This window comes from Pseudopodoces humilis, chromosome 6 (assembly GCF_049639895.1).
Source record: "Pseudopodoces humilis isolate 2021_Gansu_Grassland_sample_001 chromosome 6, ASM4963989v1, whole genome shotgun sequence".
NCBI classification, from domain to species: domain Eukaryota; kingdom Metazoa; phylum Chordata; class Aves; order Passeriformes; family Paridae; genus Pseudopodoces; species Pseudopodoces humilis.
The window spans coordinates 70,674,337-70,694,775 of record NC_142205.1 but is presented as its reverse complement, the minus strand read 5'-3'; the positions used below and the strand labels follow the sequence as shown (position 1 = coordinate 70,694,775).

The window sequence follows — 20,439 nt, the reverse complement described above, 5'->3', positions numbered from 1 at the left end:
AACCAGGGGCCCCCAAGATGTGAGTGCTCCGAGGGCAAGCACAGAGCAAATCATCTCTAGGGATGCTGATCTCTCTCGTACCTGGAGACTCGTGGAATACTTAAGCTGAAATAAATATTATCTGTGAACAAAAACATGACTCTATTTCCACTGCTGCCTAATTGAGAGGAAACACCTCAGCTGATGATCTTTCCCTTAATATCTCGTGTCAGGTGTTCTGCTCTTTCCCCATCTGTTGCTGCCTGGGCCCTGTGGGCTCCTGAGCAGTCAGCAGGTGACCTTCATTAGGACTGGAAATAAATTGAGCTCTCTGGACTCCTCAAGAGGTACAGAGAACAAGTGGGGAAACAGAGTGAGCAAGAACAGGAAAGAAAGGAGACGTGACACAAGTGACACTCGCTTCCTATAAAAATAAATCCAAAAATCTTCACTGATGTCTCTCTCAAGCTAAAAGTTATTCATTAACATGCAGAAATCAACCTTTCACCAGTCTTTACTGCTCCATTCCTCAAGCCTTAATCCCAAGAAAATGCCTGAATGTCACCTGCATCTCATATAACCTGTGGGGGAGGGGGGAAAGGGGAACCAGAAGGGAAAAAAATCCAAATCCATTCAGAAACAGAGGTAGGTTGCAGACTCAGGCTACCATTTTTTCAGGCTGAAAAGCCTTTGTGAGATCTGGCTTTGGTATGCTCCACATACCCAGGACACTGGCCTGCATTTAAAAGGAGGGAATAGGAATTTTTAGACAAGAACTACAAACAAAACAGAAGAATCAGGTACATTACATCACCAGGAATGAAGTCCCCAACAGATCCTGCACCCCATCCTAAAAATGGAAAGTCTTCCTGCTTCTGTAACTATGGGTTTCTTTCTTCCTGTCAAAGACCTCAACTGACACATATTTAGAAACAGTTTGTTCTGGTTTTAAACACCAGCACCAAAAATGTCTCCTAAAGAGTCAAAACAGAAAGTTTACTCCCCAGAAATACCTCCCTAGTGTCTCCAGTCAGACCACTGGATTTCTGCAGACACACTCAACGTTTTGTCACTGGCAAAGCAGGTGAGTTCATTAAACCTCTGTGCAGCCGCTCCACCCTCGGAGCAGGGAACGGAAAGTTCCACACGCTTCGGGGTGCCAGATCTGATCCACGGAAGGATGCAGATTTCCCGACTGCCACGGGAAATAAACGACAAGGGAGGTTTTAGGCTCCCTTAAGGCTTCCAGAAGAAGGCAGTGGATGTTAGGGAATATGACCTTCTCCCAGATATTAAAAAAAAATAGGATAATTCATATTACATGTGCCTGCACCGTCGCCAAAGTGAATGCGAATGGGGGAACATGGAACAGTTGGACAAGCTGGGTGTCATGAGCTGTAGGAAGAGAGGGAAATGTGTGGCTACAGACAGGAGCGTTCCCAGCTGCTCCGTGGCCTCCCAAGCCCGGGTTTCCCCCAGCAGGCAGCTGTGTTTACGCTCTCCTCTCCCTCTGACCTTCCTACATCTCACACTCACACACGCAGCTTCCACTCCCGGTTAGCAGTCCCTTACTGCTAGGAAACATTTAGTAGCACAGCACTGGTAATGTCAGTGTCTGAGCTGACGTGTAGGAAAAGAGAAAAAAAAAAGCTTACACCGAGACAAGAGTTTTGGGGGTGGAAATTCCAGGAGCAAGGACAAGCACAGAGGAGGAGGGACTGCTGTCAAGTCTGCCTGAGGCAGGTGCTGGTTTCTGAGCCACCAGAACCAACTTCACCACGGTAGAACGGCAAGTGCCTCATCTCTGTGAAATCTTCACCCATGAATCTGGTTTGGCTACCCCATCTTGTTATCCTGTAATCTTATCTCCCTACATTATAATCACCCCAGGAGCACAGCCAGCAGGGAATGACAGGCTGGTTTACCATAAGCCAGAGTCTTAAGCTGTACGTGCCTCAAGACAGCCACAGCTACAATGCACTCCACACCTCTGACAACCAGATCACTCCTTTGGAAACCAAAACGTGGATTAACAAAACTAATACTGAGGCCCTTAAAAATGTATTTGCTCCTGCCCAACAGCAGCAGCTTCTTGTTTGCCAGACAGAGAAAACAAAGACGTCAGAGATTAGCTCTGAGTGCAGCTGACTTACCTGTGTGAACATTTAATGTGCTGCAACAACAGCAAGCCTGGATCTGGGCCCTCAGTGCGGTTGTTTCAGCCCAGCCCAGCAACAAAAGGCCAGAAATTCCGTGACAATGTCCTCACCTTCCACGTTTTGTTTCAGACAGAACTTTGTGGAGTGCACAGGAGAGACAGAGCCTCCTCCCAAAGGAGCACAAACCCACTTTGGGCTGGGTGAGGCCATGAGGGGCCCGGTCCAACCTCCCTGCGGCACAAGATGGGGCTTAGACTATGGAGCCTCAGTGGGCTCTTCCACCCTGAATTTTCCTCCAGCCCCGTGAGAACATTCCTCACTGGAACAGGCCAGTGCCTGGCTCTGCTTCCCTTGACACGAGCTTGCACCCTGCTCCATAAATAGACCTGCTGGAGTCAGTAGGGTTCTTCCTGGAGCAGGCATCAGATCAATGCTGCCATTAGTGAATTACTCCGAGAAAATGAAGCTGCTTTTAAGAACTGTTGCAGAGTTGGTGCCCAGCAGAAACAGGCACTAATAATCCACACCGTTTGTAAAATTAATTTAATCAGGACAATGTATGGATGTGCTCTCACAAGCCTGGCAGAGATCTAACCCCGTGTGCTGTGCCGTGTGTTCTGCACCCCTGGGGCAGGCCTGTCCATCAAATAAAGAGGGAATTGCTTCCCTCTGAGGCCGATTCCCTGGGTGTCAGGAAAGGGAACTGCTCCTGAACACCTCCAGTTGCTCCCCCACCTGCCCCCCAGGACAGTCTCCTTCCTCTGCTGGGATGGATGATGTGAAGGACAGACATTACCTGATCAGGCTGAATTTTCGGCACATGTGCTTTCCACATTTGAGCTTCCCTAGAGATTGCCATCTCCAGAAGGAGAGACAACCTCTGGCTCTCCAGGGGTCCTGAAAACTTCATGGTAACCCTTGGATCCACCTGCCACCCAGCTGGATACAGCTACCTGCAAAAGCAAAGACAGCTTGGTGAAACACCGGGCTGCGCCTGTCCAGCAGAAGGCAGCGCAGAGGGGACTGAAGCTGCAGGAAAAGGAACTGTTCCCCCAGCCCTGGCACAGCCTCACCTGGCAGCAACAGCCTGCCACAAAACTTGTCCAGTACAAATGGGAAACAAAGCAGAGACAAGGATTTTATCTTTCACTTCTTCAAAGACAACAGATTTCCACCACCTGCTCTCAAATGGAGGAGATGATCTGATGGAAAAGGTTATTTAGGTAGTTCTGAGACTGCCTACCATGACTGTGGCTGCAGATTTTGGACAGATTTTGGGCAGATCTTGGGCAGTGTTAAATGACTTAAGCGAAACAGTGAAATGGTAAATGAAGGGTAAATCCATAGGAAAGTTAGTGAAACTTCCAATTCTTTGCATGAGGTCCTGTGCAATCCCCTCAAGGTGGATTTTGGCCAAACACTGGGAACAGAGTTTCCCTAACCAGGAATTTTCATGTGAATACAACAAACAGTCCCGGCTGTATTTACAGGAAATGAGCAAGGTGCTGACTCTGAGGAAATAAACAGAATTCACAGGGAAAACAATCCCTTACTATAAACAACAACAAAAGCAGCTCGGAGCAAATGAAGATTCAAGGTGCTTTCCTGGAGCTAAAGGAAACCTTAAAGATCAAATTGATAGAGAACAAATGTTATTCTTTATTCACACAACCTGCACCAGGTATAAAACCACACTCCAGTCTCACTTAAGAGCCCAGAAGGTTTTAAGTGGCAAACAGACGTCAGGGCCCTCTGTCCTGAACAGGAACCCTTTCTATATTAGATTTTTACATAACAAATCCTGCTCCATGAACAAGGGACAGCCTGTACTGGCTTGGCACATCCCTACATGAGGTGTCCAGATGTCACTGAATAGACACAACACCTTGCAAGCAGGAATCCTGAACAGGACTCTTGAAGCTCTGTGGTGTGCCTGCCTCCTCCTTACCAGCCCCCAAATGGCCACCGTGGGCTGAAAAACCCCTATGAGAAGTTCCTCACTTGCCCAGAAGGAGACTCTGCCTGGGGAAGTGAAACTCCAGAACCTCCAACCACAGTTTCTTTACGTGCACTCACTCGATTTTGCATTTCGTTTGTAAACCTGGGGCTGATCCTGAGGACACTCACTGTAAACGGGGCTGAAGGGGAAACAGGGATGCAGAGTCACAGCCTTCCCTTCGGAGCTTCATTAGCATCTCATGATCCTCCCATCAGAGCCACAGTTTTCCCTGTGGCCAGACTGCTTCCCAAGGGCTGGATCCCTCACCACCTCATGGCAAAGGGTGGAATGTGGCAAGGGCAGGAGCAGACCCAGGGCAGAGGCCTGAGAGCCAGGAGACCGGGAGCAGCTCACTCCACACTCGTCAGGAAAAAACCAGCAGCTATATTTAGCCCGACCATGTCTCCTGTCATGAAATATTGATGGTACTTCCTTGGTTTTGCAGGGAAGAGAGAGTAATTAGCCAACCCCGAAATCATTGGAGACAACACAGGGAAAAATTTCAGGCTGTTTTCTTGTGTTGTGACATAAATATTCCCACCATGTTTACAACACCAACGGGTTTTGCAAGCCTCTGGAACCAGCAAAGAGCTCTCAGTTGCCCTGATCCCTCCTGAGGATGTCCCTGTGCTGCCTGGGCCGGTCAGTGGCCCCAGCAGAGAGCTCGGGGTGTCCCAGGACATACCCAGGGCCTTGCAGGGGGCATTTTTAGTGAGCTCTGCTGTCAACAGCTCTCCAGCTGCCAAGGGCAAAAGAGAGGGGAAAATAACCTTTCCTTTGTGAACTAGGGATGTAATTCAATCGAGGGCTGAGGCACAATAACCTTTATAAGGGAAAAAGAAGAGGAATGACGCGCTTGAAAGTTTCCCTTGGAGCGAGAGTGGCGCGCGGTTTTCCAGCCGAGAGAGCTCAGCCGGGAGAGAGGCCAAGCACCCCGGGGCTGAATCGGGTTTGCATCTCCATTTACATAGCTCTCCATCAGATAAATGAGTGCCATTGGAAAAAACCGCCAGCAGGACTGCGTGCAGCCTTCCCAAAACACAAGGGAGCAGAGGCAGAGCAGGCTCTGGGAGGATGAAGAACAGGAGGGCTGGCACAGCTTCCCAAAATGCAGCACAGGGCGGTCCATGGACGCTTCTCTCTGCCCAGCTCAGGACAGGAACACCTGAGCAGCCCAGAAAAGCAGCACTACACAACCCTGGCAGTGTGGCAGCACCTCTTAGACACCAGCAGGGCCAGCAGGAGGCCTGAGCCTGACCCCACACCAAACACTTGCTCCAGCCAGAAGCTTCCTGAGTCTTTCTGCAACCGAGCCTGAGCCACCCACAGCTGGAGGAACTGCCCAAGCTGGGAAAGTCACCATCAACTAACTCACCCCAGCTTTGCTCCCTGATTGAAAATTAAACTTTAGCTCCAGGGTGCTGGCATTTTGGGTTCGGGGTTTTTTTTCCCCTGTGGTTACTTTGGGAGTTTTTCAACCACTGTTCAAACAGTTCCTAAAGTTCCTAATCTTCACTGGAAGGACAACTGGCTGCACTGAAACCTCTCAAAGAACAGCTGGGGAATTAAAATAGGAGAAGTGAGCCCAGTCAAGGCTTTGACGCCGCCTGTGAGGAGCTGCAAGTTGGATCTTGCTCTGAAATTAGAGAGTCAAAACCTTGATGTGAGGTTTTCACTTGTGAGAGGCATCAAAAATCACCTCCTTATCCATGGTAAACACCCCGAGCTGGTCCATAAAATAAAGATCTATCATCTCATAAAGATCTCTCTTTGGTCCAAGTTTACAGCTACCTTGACTCAAAGAAATGCTTTTCAGTTTCCCTGGAGAGATTTTAGGCTGCCAAGTGCTGCAGGCTACAGTTTCCAAAAGCAGTTTCTGCAGGAATTGGTGCAGATGACTCCCTGACCAAGTAACACTTCATGGTTTGGGGGGTGCATTTGTGTGGGGTGCAAAACAGAGGTGGTTTGGTTTTTTTAGGCTTTGTAATCACTTGCAAAGTAAAAGTAAAGTAAAGTACAGTAAAATAAAAAGTACCTCCTGCATACAAAAGATGCTGCTCCAGGAACGTACTCAGGACAAGCTCCTAATACAGCTCCTGATTTTCCTGCCCCCAGCTGCAATTTAACTGTCCTCATACAACTGAATTACAAACAGTATCACTGAAATAATTCAGGGCAGTAACAAAAACCTTTGGTTTTGATTGTGGCCCGTTTCCTGTTTGCTATGGGGGGGTTGGTTTGTTTGTTTGTTTTTAACACAGCTCATTTTGTAAACAATTGACAAGATTTCTAGGGCTAGAGACAGCCCAAACCCCACTACCTTTGTTTTGCACATCAACCCAGGTGGGAGTTCCGAACACGGGGCGTTATTCCAGTGGAGCTGAAGCACCACGCCAATTCCTGCAGACCTCCTATTTTCAGCAACCAGCAGCCAAATCTGCTTCAGCTTTAACAAGCAATAATAAAATCTCACAGATGACCTGCAAACAGATTTTTCTGGGCAGTGGGGGGAAGGCGAAGCAGAAGGAAGAGAGGAGGAGACTGAATTCCTCGGAGCTCCAGCCAGCCATCTGTGATTTCAAAGGATCCAAGCCTACTGCTAGCAGAAATGTCTAACTGCAAGTTGTGATTAGAAATTTCAAAGCTGTGGCCGGGGGCTGGGATGGATGTTAATTTTAGTACCTGGGGCTTTCTCTCAGCTTAACTCTTTCCTCATGGCCCGGCAGTGAAGCAGTCTGGGACTCTGTGCTGGGCAGAGGGAAATGCCAAAGCACAGCCTGGTGTGACAGCAATAAATGAGCAGTGTGGGTTCAAATCAACCGGTTTGGCTTGTACAAAATAAATGGGCAACAGAAACAGCTCGGCAGTGTTGTGAGACAATAAAAGGGAAAATGTATGTTTGGGAATACAGTTTCAAATGTTAACACCTAAGTAAGGTGTCTGTTTGAAGCAACAAACTGACTTCTGGTGAAATACAAAGTCCAGTACGAATTCTCCCCACGAGCAGTGCCTCAGTGTCAAATCTAAGGGCCTGCAGGTGACCTCACACCTTTAACCAACAGCACGTTAGAGCCGTGGCTCAGCCCAAATTCGGAAGGAGGCAATTTTTTGGAGGCTGGGAGAGGAAGAGGGCCCTTGCCACTTGTCTGTGTGACTCAGCCCGAGCTGCCTCCCACAACCTGGTACAAAGGCAAGGCTCTGAGGTATTTTGGCAGCATCCTTCAGGCGGGCTCACGTCCACGCTCGCCACTTCTTTTCCTCCAACCAGATTTTTCCTAGGAGTGCAAATAAAGCTGACCTCATTTTAGTGCCCATTTTCCAAACAGATGAATTTTTCCAAACATTTTAAAGGAACCTGCCAGCTAAAACCACGGGTCGAAAAGGGAACGCAGAGCCGTGTTTTGATGGAGGGAGGGGAGGGGTTTTTACACCTTGTTTTGAAACAGAAATCCCAGGGTCCATTTAGCAGCTAGGAAGGAGGAGCCCTCTGGAAAAGGGCTGCTCCATAAACAGGACCAGTTCTAAGAGATCTCTGCTCCCCTTCATTCCCCCCCAGCCTTGTGACTGACATCAGGGGTTTGCTGTTTACAGGAAACTTAAAATTACATTTTTCAAAGGAGGGACTGCTAAAAAACAAGGTAGAAGATGAGCTCCTGACTGAACTTTCAGACAATGTCACCATTCTTCCCTCCTGGCGAGACGGGCGCGCTTCCAGAACCATGCCTGCCCCACTCCCTGTTCTAGTGGCTCTGGTAGGAAGTGCCAGAGGAGGAGGGGGAGGAGGTGGTGGAGGTTTGCCTTTCCTTTTTGTCTGGCAACTGCCAAGATGAGTCCATTGAAGCAGCCTTTGCCCAGAAAGGTCTTTGGCCAGTAACGGATTAAATATTCCATGCCACAGCTTCCGAGTGGTGCAAACAGGCTGCTTTAATCACAGCTCTTTTCCCTGCTGGGGCAGCAACAGACCAAGGAAACTGGATAAAAGGGAAACACGGGATTCAGCCCTAGGAGAGCAGCTCCAGCTGCAGAATGTATGTGTTGATACAAAGAGGAGATGAAACTCAATGTACTTTCCTGAGTTCTGCTCTGAGATTTTATTTTGGTTTAGTTGAACCTAAAAATGAATGGAAAATGTAAATTCCTCACAACATTTAAACAAATTTCAGTAGGAATGGGCCCTGCTGTTGTTTGGCAGCAGATCCCAAGGCTCAGGAACAGGTCAGGAATATGAGCCTTTATTGAGTGCACTGGGGTGTCACGTCAAGGACAGTCATCCCTCGCCTGGGACAATCACAGTGGTCACACACCAAAAACACAGTGTCATCTTCTCGTTCACAACTGAAGCACCAGACAGAATAAGGAAAAAAAGAAACCAGTGCTTGCTGAAACGACCCACATTATTTTTATGCTTTTCCCAATGTAAATGACAACCAAATCCAAGACAGCAACAGCTGAGCCTTGTACAAACTCCCTGTACACCACTGGCAAGGGAATGAGCAGCTCCCACAGGCAAGTGACCAAGCACCCTCTGGGTTCTGCCTGGGCACTCTCTGGATCTTTTGGGGACAAGGTTCAGGACTACTGGGGAACACCTGTGAACCTCTGAAGAACTTGAGGGCGCTGCTATTGCTGAGCCACTAAAGCAGGGAACCCCAGCAACTTCCAAGGAGCATCACCAGCTGCCCCAAATTAGGGAGAGCCAAGCACCTGCTAAGAAGCACCTGTGCAAAGTCTAAGAGGCAGTAGAGGCAGCAGGACCTTGTGCCAGAGCTGATGTGGAATTGAGGTGCTGTGAGGGAGAGTTTTAGCAGCCCTGCTCCAGTGTAAGCAGTCTCAGGCACGGTGGTGGTGCACCATGGGGCCAGCTCCCCAGCAGGGAGTGCCCAGGGCCTTGGTCCTGCTCAAGGTTTGGTTGTCTTGGAGGAGCCATGGTGGTGCCAAGTGAAGGAGTTTTAGGGCTGCACAACGTCAGAGTTTTTTGGGAGATGGACAGGATTTTCTCTGGGACTTGTCAGCATGGAGAGCCTCAGCCCCATCTGCAACAGAGAACCAGGCAGTGCCCACCCCTACCATCAAGGTAAGTGAAGTGTCTGCGGAGAAGGGGAAGGGTGGAAGGAGGGAACTGCTAGCTTTAGTGCCAAAGGAAACCCTCAGCCCCACCTCAAGGTTTATAACTAGAAAGGCTCAAGGATGTGGGGGTGAGAGGACAGGAAGGTATCAAAAAAGTAACAACAAATGATGCTTAAGTGGGCTCACTTTCAGCATTTGCATGTAAGCATGGCTACATCTGTGAGGTTCCATTCTGGAAAAACCCCACACACTCTTTCTGGCAGGTGAGCATGTTGGGGTGCTTCCCTGAGGTGTGTGTCTGCTTCTGAACAGTGTGGGGAGCTAACTCGGAGAGGTGTGTGCAGGTGGAAGAGCACAGTGCTGATCACAGGGCAGTGGTGGGATGGCTCCCATGGCCTGAGACTGCTGCACTGGAGGGACACAGGCTCTATTGAAAGAGGAGGTGCTGGTGCCTTGGTGCCCACGGGGACTCCTGATGACTGTGATGTGTGCAGGCAGGACAGTGTGGGGGAGCACCCAGGATAGGGGGGCTCTGCTGGACCCCACACCCTCCTACAAGGAGGGGTTTGTTGGGAGGTGTGAGGGTCAGAGGCTGCCTTGGCTGAAGTGACCATGGGATAGTGGAGGCAGCTGGGGATGAGGTCAGACAGAAGCCAAAGCCCAGCTGGAACTGGGTCTGGCAAGCTCTGGGGGAGACTGAAGGGGCTTGAGTACTTGGGTGGCAAGGGGAAGGCTGCAAGTAGGGTCTGGGTAAACAGACAGTGAGGTGGAATGAGAAGTGGCTGAATGACTGTGTCCAGAGTGTGGTAATCAGTGACATTTCTTTACTGTGAGGTTGACAGAGTTTTGGCTGGGTTGCTCAGAGAGGCTGTGGTGTTTCCATCCTTGGAGGCATTGAAAAGGTGCTCTGATGGCACAGAGCAAGTGGTTTTAGGTGGCCAAGTTGACCTTCAGAGGTACTTTCCAGTCTCAAGCACTTGGGGATCTCAAGGGCTAAAGGCTCAAAGCAGCCCAGATCTAAGGGCCCAGAGCTGCTTGTCTGTTCTTTAGGCAGCAAAAAGGCTTGAGAATTAAAAAAAAAAGGGGCAAACCAAACATGGCATTATGTAATGTCTCCCTAGTAGTCTCCCCAAAGCAACACATGCAGAGCATGATTCACTTCTCCCACCAATTTAACTTGGTATAAATCAACAGTAACTTGAAGGAAGTCACTCCAAGGAAAAGCAAGCTCACAAAGTATGAGGGAAAACAGTAATTTTATAAAACAGGGCCAGAGGCTTTCAAGCCCATAAAAACTAACTCTCTTGAGGCAAGGGCTGACAGGCATTCGGAATTTAAAGCATCATGCACCACCTTTTGAGTAATATAATCCCCTGAAACCAAATAAATACAATGCCTCTGTGGGCAAAAACACAGAGACAGGATTCAGCAGTAGCTCTTTTTGTCTTTTGGCAGCAGTCAGTCATTAACATCAATGAACAGTGATAAAACCAAACAAGTTTATACCCAGTTCAACACCCACATCCAAAAAGTGCCCGACTACGATGGATTGATGCCTCTTGACAACGACGAAAGAGAATTTTAGGAAAAGCCTGAAAGCCTAAGTGCTCACCATGGCCAATATTTTGCTTTATAGATTCTGACTGGCTTCAGGATAAATTAGTGATTACAGCTAATATCAGGATACAGCGTGAGGCAGTAAAAAGAGATAATTATGAGGAAATGAAGAATTATCTGCTGTTGAAACAATAGATCAATTATGAGGTACAGCACAGTAGCTGCAGAGCAGCATTCTTGTGCTCTGAGGGTACTGCCTCCTCTTTCTCATCAACCAAAGAGAACCCACAGTTATACAGCTTAATTATCCTCCAGGAGCTCGAGCTTGCTGACTAATTAGCCTCTTGTTGAGACAATACAGAAAAGGATATAATTCCAATTGTCCGCAAAAATAGCATGGCACAGGCTCTTCGCTGTGTGTTCATCTCTCCTGTCCTGCGAGAGCTTTGATATACCCACAGCTCTGGACAACCTAAAACCATTCCTGAGCCTAAAACAAAATCAACCCAGACATGGGAGCTCTGGGAGAGAGGGTACAGAGGAAGGGGAAGGAAGCAGAGTGTCTGAGGCAGTCTGTAACAGCAGCTGGAGTGCTCCTGCCACTGCTTCCACAGCCAAGCTGTGCGAATCCCGCTTTGCTCCTGTCGCTGAGTGCATGCACACACTGGCAGGGCTCTCACAAAGGGAGACTAAGCTGAGGCTGATGGTTGAGCTGCGTGGCTGCAGTCAGGTGCCAACGCCAAGACTTACAGTCAAAATTATTACAAAGGGTAAAGGCTGATGTTTTTAGGGGTTCTTGTCTAACAGATCGCTGTAGTCAAGTCACCCCAGCCGAGAAACAGGGTCTCGCTGTGTGAGGACCACCCAGAAGGTCCAAAAGCCTTTGGCAGATGGGTTCATCCAACAGCTCCCATCAGCCTGGCAAAGATATTTGGTGTCTGGGCTGCTGAGCAGTATGGAATATCTGCAGTAACATGTTATTTACGAGTGAGCTTTCAGAGGAGTTTGCACAGCAAGTGCAAATAGCCACTGTGGTTAATAAACGAGTGTTGATAGTACTTGCAGTCAGCAAACACACAGGAAGGGAAAATGTCAGACCACATCTGCTTTGTACAGAGCCTGGAGACACCTGAGATTTCCTTCCGTTTCAATGACTTCACTGTGTTTCTTTGGCTTTTGGAAATAGCTATTATTGTGCTGTGTTCTCAAAGAAACTATTCTCAATGTAGCAGAATCCCTCTTAAAACCCCCTCCTCAATGTCCAGCCTGGCTTTCCCGCTGTTTCACTGGGGTGTGCTGGAAAAGGTCTTTGGTCAGGACCTCCTTGGGCCCCACAAAGTCATGGGAGCCAAGGAAAAAAGGCAAATACAGGCAGGTTCCTGGGCATGTTAGCTCTGGGCACACATTCTACGTGTCGCAGGGGAGGAATTGAGATCCCATGGCCGTGTGGGATCCATCTGGAGATGCAGGTCTTGGCTCACAGTCTGGTCCGTGCTCAGGCAATCGAGTCCTAAGGGTTATCATGTGGCACTCAGAATATGATGTCTAGCTTTCCTGAGGCCACTGCTCCTGCCTGACCTTTTTAAAATCCCTCAGTGTGGCATAAACTGCACATGTTTTTATCTATCCCTTTCATCACCCAGTTCGAATGGATCATTTACACTGGCATGATGCTGAACTTTATTTCCTAAATACAAAAACCACCTGGTAAAAACACAGTGATTAGACCTGCGAATATAAATGTTCCCCAAAAGCCACTTCAGCATGAGGTCAAGAGTAATTACTGCTTTAACCATTGTATGGCTGGAGGTGTGCAAGGGAAAGCACCTTCCACCATAGGGATGCTGCTGGAGGTCTCATTCCAGTCTGCATGAGGGATGCAAAGAGGCAGGTGAGCACAGAAAGGCTGAGAATGGAAAAGCAAAGAGGCTGTAATTACAGGGGAGATGCTCAATGCTTTACAAAGCTGTGAACACTCAGTCCACCGAAAAGCTGCTCCCAGGGCAGTGACACGAGCAAAGACGGCAGCACTGAATGGTGTCACGCTTGAACTGACCCCTGATTAAACTGATAAATGTGGGTACATGTTAGTGGAACCACCTGGAAACAGGAAAACCAGAGACAGTATCAGGATTTTTAAGCTGGGTCCCAGACCAAATATAGTGCAGAAGGACTTGGGACTAGAGAACAAACACAGTCAAAGCAGCAGCTGAGTTCTGCCACACCAAACTGTGTGTAAGTTCTACACAGGGGTGAAGGATAATTAAAACTCTGTGTGTGTGTGTACATCTATATACACACACCCCCCCCATGTGAAAGTTCAGTTCCTGCTGGGGAGAAGCCAAAAAATGAGCTTCCCACATCCCACACCATGGTCTGTGTAGGCACTGATGAGAACAAGCCCTCCCCCTGCCCTACGAGCCAGCCAAGCTACTTGAAAACCAAATCTGAATCATTTGCAGGGATCTGAAATCCAACCCTCAAGACAAGGAAAAGATGCCGTGATTTGCTTGTTGAGAGACACCCTCACCTTGCCTGACCCAGGCTCCAGGTGCACCTGCAGTGGGGCAGAGGTGGGGGGCACAGCTGCCACCCCTGCAGCTGAGATGCTCCCCTTTCCAAAGAGTGTTGTGCACCATTTCCATCTTGCTTCATTTAAACATTTCAGTAAAAAAAACCCTTCTGTCTTTAAAAGGTGTGTGTACTGTGCCATGTACTCACTGTTGCAGCACACCACTGAAGGAAATGTCTGGGAGCAGACAAAGGCTGATGCTGAAATAATTTTTAAGTTCAGGCTTGAATCAGCCTGCCATCCAACTCCCTTACTTTTAAGAGTGGTAAAACGAGGGTTTGTTCCTTTTTCCCTCCTTCACAGGGTAAAAATGGGAGAGCAGGTTTTTCTGTGTTCAGTGGACAAGTTTTCAGGAGGACTTTTTTTGTCACTGTGCTTTCTACCACAAGCACAAAACCCCATGGCAACCTTGCTCCCTTCAGTTCACCCCTCTGGAGATGGATTTAGAGAACACAATGCTGCTCTTCCTTCAAGGAAACTTCTTCCATCGAAGTCGGGAGAGCTAAGAGGAAAGCAGGCAGAGAGTGCAGCCCATCTCTGCCAATGAAGTACACGAATACAAGAGAGCAAAACCCAAAACCAGGAGGCCTACAGGGAAGCTGGAGAAGACTCTTCTTCAGGTACTGTAGTGATAGGACAAGGAATAATGGGTATGATTGAAAAAGGGGAAATCTAGGTTCGGTATTTTGAAGAAATTCTTTACTATGAGGGTAGTGAGCCACTAGAACAGGTTGCCCAAGGGAGGCTGTGGATGCCCCAAGCCCAAAAGCGTTCCAATCCAGGTTGGAGAGGCTGGGGTGTCCTGCCCGTGCACACGGGTTGCAACTACGTGATTTTTAAGGTGCGCTCCAGCCCCTTTAACATTCTCTGACTGTAAATCCCGCGCTGTGACCGGAGTCACACCTGGGGCAGAGATGCGCCGCTGAGCCCCTGCATGGCCTGGGAGGTCACGGCCGAGGGAAGGCATAGAGACCCGACAAAGGGCACACAAAGCACCGCTGGCAGGATGCTTGGCGCGCCTTTACTTTGCCCGTGTACGATTACAGCGTTTATAATTACAGCGCTGCACAGCGATGCCGTGCACGCTCCCCACCACCCATCCCACAGCCCCGATCCCCCCCGTCCCCTCCCGGCTCTCACCTCCCCTGCGCGGCGGCGGGGTGCCCGGCGGGGCCCGGCCATCAGCACCCCATGGCGGGGCGGCGGCGCCGGGGCTCCTCCGCGGCGCTTCAGCACCGTGCGGGGCCCATGCCCGGGGCGGCGGCGGTGGCCGGCGGGCTCCTCATGTCGCCATGACCGGGGAAGGAAAGGTGAGGGGGGAGGAAATCTGTGGGGGGGGTGGGGGGGAGGTAGGCGGGCCGCCGCCGCCGCGCGGGAGGGAGGGAGGGGGGGTTAAATTAAAATAAAATAAAAAATAAAATAAAAACTAAAAGGGAGGGGAGGGGAGCGAGAGGCAGCCCGCAGCCAGCTGCTTCCCGGGGGGTTCGGGGAGGGGAAGGGGGGGGAAGAAAGAAGCGCCGGCGAGGCGGCGCGAGCGCCCCTCAGCGCGGAACCACCTCGCCTCAGCGCCGCCGGCCGGGGACAAAGCCCCGCGTCAGCCGTGCGGAAGGCCGGCGGCGGCTGGAGGCGGCTCTCCCTTCCCCGTTCTCCCCTCCCGGTTCTCCCCCCGGGCCGGTGGCTGTGAGGGGGAGCGGCAGGGCGGAGGGGGTGGGGGGAGAACGGGGACTCTTTTTCTCTGGCGGAAGCATCGCGCGGAGGTGTCGAGTCACGCGGCTGAATCTGCGGCGCGTGCGCGGCTCCGTGAGGGCGCGGGGGGCGGGGGGCTCGGGGCAGGGCCGGTCTTTAGAGCGGCGAACACTCGTGAAGCCCGGGGAAAAGGTGTTTAATTGTAAATTAACTGTAAATTAATTGTAAATAAGGCCCGAGTTGCGGCGATCCTCGGTAAGGCGTCGCGGTCTCGCCTATTCCTTGCGCATCCCGTGTCTCCCAGTCTGCGTGTGCTGGAGCAGAGCGCCCTGTGTTATCCCTGGTGATCCCCTTATTTACTGCCCTGCAAAATGTAAACAGGGATTTGCCCTGGACTTTATTTACTTCCTTACGCCTTTCCCCGGCACAAAGGCCTGTAGCACTGTCCTTTTCTTTGTTTCCAGGCTGTGTCTGGCATTCCCAGTGGCAGCACAAGATGCCTGAAGTGCTATGGAAGCCGAGCTGTTGTCTCACAGCTCCGTTTATTCCTTGAGAAAGCTTGTGTTGAAATTCTTTTGTGACCTAAGCCTTTTTTTTATTTTTTTTTAATTTTTTAAATTTTTTTTCATGGATTTGGGGCTGTGTTACAATATTGTGCAGCAAAGACCAGGAAAAGAATAAATAGTTGGCATGCAAATCCTGGCACGGTGATGAGTGTCAGAATCTTGCCACACCACCAGAGGTTGAAATGAGGAGATAAAAGCAAGAAGTTCAGAGCAAAGGCAAATTGTTTTCTTTAAACTCCTTCCAGTATCTCTAGTTATTGGCTGTTCAGACAGCACACAAAGGAGGGTTTCCTCCGGAGATAATAAGCACAGTGACATAAATCATCGAGAGAGAACATAGATTTATTTTTTTTTTCCTATTCATTTTCCAGCAAATTAACTCTGAATCAGTTTGCTAAAAATTCATCAATCTCAATTTTTAACCCTTTCCCTAGTCTCATTGCCTATGAGTCAGTGTTTAAGAAGTCTCTAAAGCTGTGGTAGTTTTCCAAAATCCCAGTGGTAGTTTGTGGCAGTGACGGCAACCTAGGGATTTAGTGGGAAGGAGATGGAAGCAGCCAGCATGAACTCCATGTGTTTGGGCCTGTTTTGCAGGGAGAGATGGAAAGAGGCAACAGGGCTTAGTGCTGATAAGAAAGGAAAGGATTTGATGGGATTTTAGAAGAAATCATTCCCTGTGAGGGTGGGCAGGCCCTGGCACAGGGTGCCCAGAGAAGCTGTGGCTGCCCCTGGATCCCTGGAAGTGTCCAAGGCCAGGCTGGACAGGGCCTGGAGCAGCCTGGGATAGTGGAAGGTGTCCCTGCCTGTGGCTGGGGGTTGAACTGGAATGATCTTCAATCCCTGCCAACCCAAAGGATTCTATGACTCGGTGTGTCCTTACAGCAGCCATTTCTATCAGCGTTGTTTAAAAACCCTTCAGAGGAACAACCAGATGGTCTGGTGCTTTTGGCTCTATGGTGCTCTGGAGACCTGGGTGCTGCTCCCTGCGTGTCTTTTGAGCAGTCAGTTAAAGCCAGGGATTCAAAGGTTAATGGGAATTGTCATACCCACCCAACTCAGGCGCACTCAGAGGTCAGCGCAGGCACGCAGAGCTCGCGGAGTTCAAATCCGTGTGCACACTGGCAGCCTCAGAGCAAGGGTAGCTTCACCTTCGTGTCAGGCAGGTTGTGAGGCGACATTAAAATGGTTTGTAAAGCATTTGAACATCCCAAGGGGCTGGAAACACGCGAGCTGATAAAAATAGCTGCTGTTTTGGGTTCAGCTGGTCAAGCTCCCCCTGTGACAGAGCAAGTCCAGTTATCCCTGTAGTTATCACTGTGTTTGTGCTTTGACTCCTGCCTTTACATAACTTATCTAACTTGTTGCTAACCTGTGATCCTTCAAGTAGCAAGCCAGCTTTGATCAGCCTAGAGGAGATGGTGTTGGTTTAAAAACCAAAACTTAAAAAAAAAAAAAAATAGAAACAAGCGAAACAGACTCTGAGGATTTCTTGGTTTCCCAGAAGCTGAGAAGAAAGTTAAACTCCATTTTCTTTGTGAGAGGGGTGGTTTGCAAATGTGGGATGTTGGGGAAAGCAGCAGAAGGAAACAAGGAGAACCCTAAAAACATGGTTTATGGTGAAATTACCTAACAAGGCTCTGCTCAGCTTTCAGGGAGTAAGTGCTTGTCAAGGAAAAATTACCAACACAAAGGAGTTCTCCCAGAGGAATGAAATGGGTTTGAACACTGAACTGTCTCATCTCTGTGAAAACTCAACTATACAAAATCACAAGTAGCTTTAGAAAAACCTTACCTTTTTTTTGTGCGTTGAATCAATTGATGGGATGCTGATTTTCCCAGTAAGGAATGTAGAAATCAGTATATACAAATTATTAGGCTGTTCCACCTTATGAGTACATCAGCTCTGCTTGTTCCTACAGGCAATAATTAGCTGCCCTTTGAAAAAAAAAAAAACCAAAAAAAATAACCCAGTATTCCTGAAGAATGTGGCAAAGGAAAAAAGGAAACTAGATGCAGTCTCCTTCATTTCTTTGAGCTTAAACATAGCTTTCCAGTGCAGCTGTTAAAGAAGGCTGCTGATTTTAGAAACCATCCTCAGTGGAATGACAGGAGTGTCAGCTCGAGTGGAACATCTCCACGGCCTCACAGGACTTTGTGTAGCTGTTCCCACCCTGCTCTTCCTAACAGCAGGAATTTAAATTATTTACTAGGAAAACAAACCCTTCTCTTTGAGCTGCACAAGATTCTCTTCCTATCTGTTCCCAGCATGGAGCTTCTCAAAACACCAAGACACAGTTCTGCTTTCATCCAGAACAGTGAAATATGTGCTCACATTTAGCAAATGAAGCACCTCTTTCACCTCACTCAGTGATTAATTCTGAGAGGGAAACTGCAGACACTAAATTAACCTTTTTACCTGATTTAGTTTTACTAAATAAACAGCCCCATAATGTAATTTTCTCAACCAGAGCTGCTATTTTCTGCCGTGTGCTTTGCTATTTGGAACGTGCTCTGCTCCGGCTCTATTTCATTTAACTTGGTGACAGTAATATCTTCAGACTGCCCCCTTCACCCTGGGGATCCCACCAGTAAATCCATCATTCTTCCTAGAAAATAGATTTTTAGTTGGAAAAGCGTGTCACAACATGCAAGAACACCAACAGGGGCGTGAATGTACCTCCTCCTCAGCAGCTTTCCCACTTTTACCTTTTTAGTGTTGACAGAGTGGTGTCATGGAATACAGGTGTTCTTCCATCTCTCCCTTTCCAAAACATAAGGAATTCCTTTATTTTCTCCATTTTTAAAAGGCAGTTGAAAGGCTGTGGCTATGCTTTACTGTAGACATCAATATTGGACATTTTGTGTGCTGGGGCATTGATATCAGCACTGTAGGAGTTTATAACCCTGCAAAAAAAACCCCAGAAAACTCAGTGTTGCTGTGATGTTTGTAGGTGTGCCTTTTCCAATGGATAATTTGCCCTTTGTGGATCAGGCTCACGTTCCCTGCCGGTGCATCTGAGAAAGTCTATCTGAATTATTTCCTCTGGCAAGCAGCAAGAGCGTGTGAGTGAAACGTGCCTGGATGCTGTATTTTAAGACAGAACTATGGTGGAAATGTTCCTGCAGCTGTTCCTTGGGAAACATCTGTGGTGCTGGGCGTGGAAATTCGTGCATCTCCATTCACCCTTCACGGAGCAATTTGTCTTGTGAAACAGAGGTATGAATTATTGGGGAATAAGAGCAGGCCATTATGCGCCAGTGGACGTGAAATGACTGAAGGTTGTCATTTGGACAGCAAGGGGGGATATGGGATATTCCTTACTGGCACTGGGATAAGGACAGCAGACTCCACAAGACTTCCAGAATTCCAGCTGCCAGTTATTTCAGTGGGAATAACCAATCCACTGGGCTGAAATTGTTCTCATTTACAGTTGGGAAAAACCTTCCATCTGTGATAGTCTGAATTGTTTGATAAAGAGAAGAATACACTGGCTGATGCTGTCTCAAAATTAGTGATTATACCTATGGAAAGTATAGAAGACGCTGTCCCAAGATTTCAGTTGTAGCAAAAGAAGAATAGAAGCATTTGAGACAGCCTGAGAAAGGAGCACTTTGTTAGATAGTTAAGAGACTTGTCATCTTTTATGGGAAAACGGAATGTTAAATGGGAAAATAAGTGGAAAATCATAAACAAGAAATTACAGTATCCAGTCCTTGTAGCTAAATGCTTCCTAGCAAATCATTTTACTCAGCAGTTGCCTAGTTCTACAGGCAGGAAGGTGACTGCCTTTCTTTTTTTTCTTTTTCTTGGTTTAACTTTTAATGACTAATTTAAATTCCATTTATGCAGAATCCCTGTGATTTTGAAAACGCCTCCTTAAATTATGCACAACCACCTTTCTAAAAAAAAAAAAAACAAAAAAACCAACAAATCTTTGCAAAGCCTTAAGTTCAACACTGCCTAGAATTATCCTGTCAATTAAATAAAAGAACCCACTTAAAGTAAGTGACAAAAATATATAGTGAATTAAATGCACCTTCCAGTAACAAATGGTTATTAAAGGAGGCCTCTGAGCAAACTGCTGGTTCTGTGGTCATGCTTCGACAAGCACGAGGCTATTGAAACACACAGCTGCCTTTCAGACAATTTAACATGCACTGAAGGCAAATTATTGCCATTTGATGTTTTTCTCTTGGCTCCTGGAAGGTTCCCTGTGCTGCAGTGGGAACGGAGCTGGGGCTGCTGTTGGAGTACTGCCTGCACGAGGTGGGTATGTGCATCTGGAGTGATGGGCTAAAAGAGGCAGGGAGTTGTATTTTATTAGGCCTGAAGATGCAGGGTGGATTTCTGACAGCAGCTGGAGTGGGAACCGCTGAGGACTAAGACAAAGGGTACCTGTATTCACCCCCCGCAGAAATCATGAATAATTGTAGTCACCCGGCAAGTTGTGAAATGTCTCACAGATCTGGGGTCTTTCCTGCTTCCTTCCTTTCCCTCAGTGACCAGAGAGTGGAGTTTGAACGAGGTGGGGCAGCTAAAACCCACCAGCAACAAAACTGCAGATATTCTTGCCGTGGCCCTGGTGAAGTCACTGGGAGTGCCTTCCTCAGTGCTGTCTTTAAGCGAGGGTTTGCGCTTGGGGCAAGGCTCCTCCTTCCTCTTCTGCTGCCAGATCCATTTCCAAACCCTCCAAAATGAGATTTGATCATACTAAAAAAATAGGTTGCACTGGACTCTTGCTGTTTGCTCCTGAGTGCTCTCTAGATCTTTCCAGCTCTGTGTGTGGAGAGAGGCCTCCATGACAACACAGGCAGAACATCGGGTTCAGCACAGAGCCAGCTCATTCTGCAGCC

At 48.4% G+C, this 20,439-nt stretch overlaps 1 protein-coding gene and 1 long non-coding RNA gene across 3 annotated transcripts in view; one reads left to right on the top strand and one right to left on the bottom strand.

The window, feature by feature from the left end:
• CCNI (cyclin I) overlaps nt 1-14,626 on the bottom strand; it is a 22,786-nt gene extending 8,160 nt beyond the window's left edge. Inside the window, exons 1-2 of the mRNA XM_005531724.3 lie at nt 14,474-14,626; nt 2,935-3,091 (exon numbers count right to left, since the gene is read on the bottom strand). Coding sequence (XP_005531781.2) covers nt 2,935-3,048 — 114 coding nt within the window. The 5' untranslated portion in view covers nt 3,049-3,091; nt 14,474-14,626. The remainder of the gene's footprint in view (nt 1-2,934; nt 3,092-14,473) is intronic.
• LOC148184239 (uncharacterized) lies at nt 8,889-20,439 on the top strand. Of its 2 annotated transcripts, XR_015772650.1 has the most exons (4): nt 8,889-9,211; nt 13,637-13,953; nt 18,537-18,802; nt 19,793-20,439. It is a non-coding gene; the product is annotated as an uncharacterized LOC148184239 (long non-coding RNA). The 2 variants fall into 2 exon arrangements; XR_015772649.1 differs by having other exon boundaries at nt 18,537-20,439.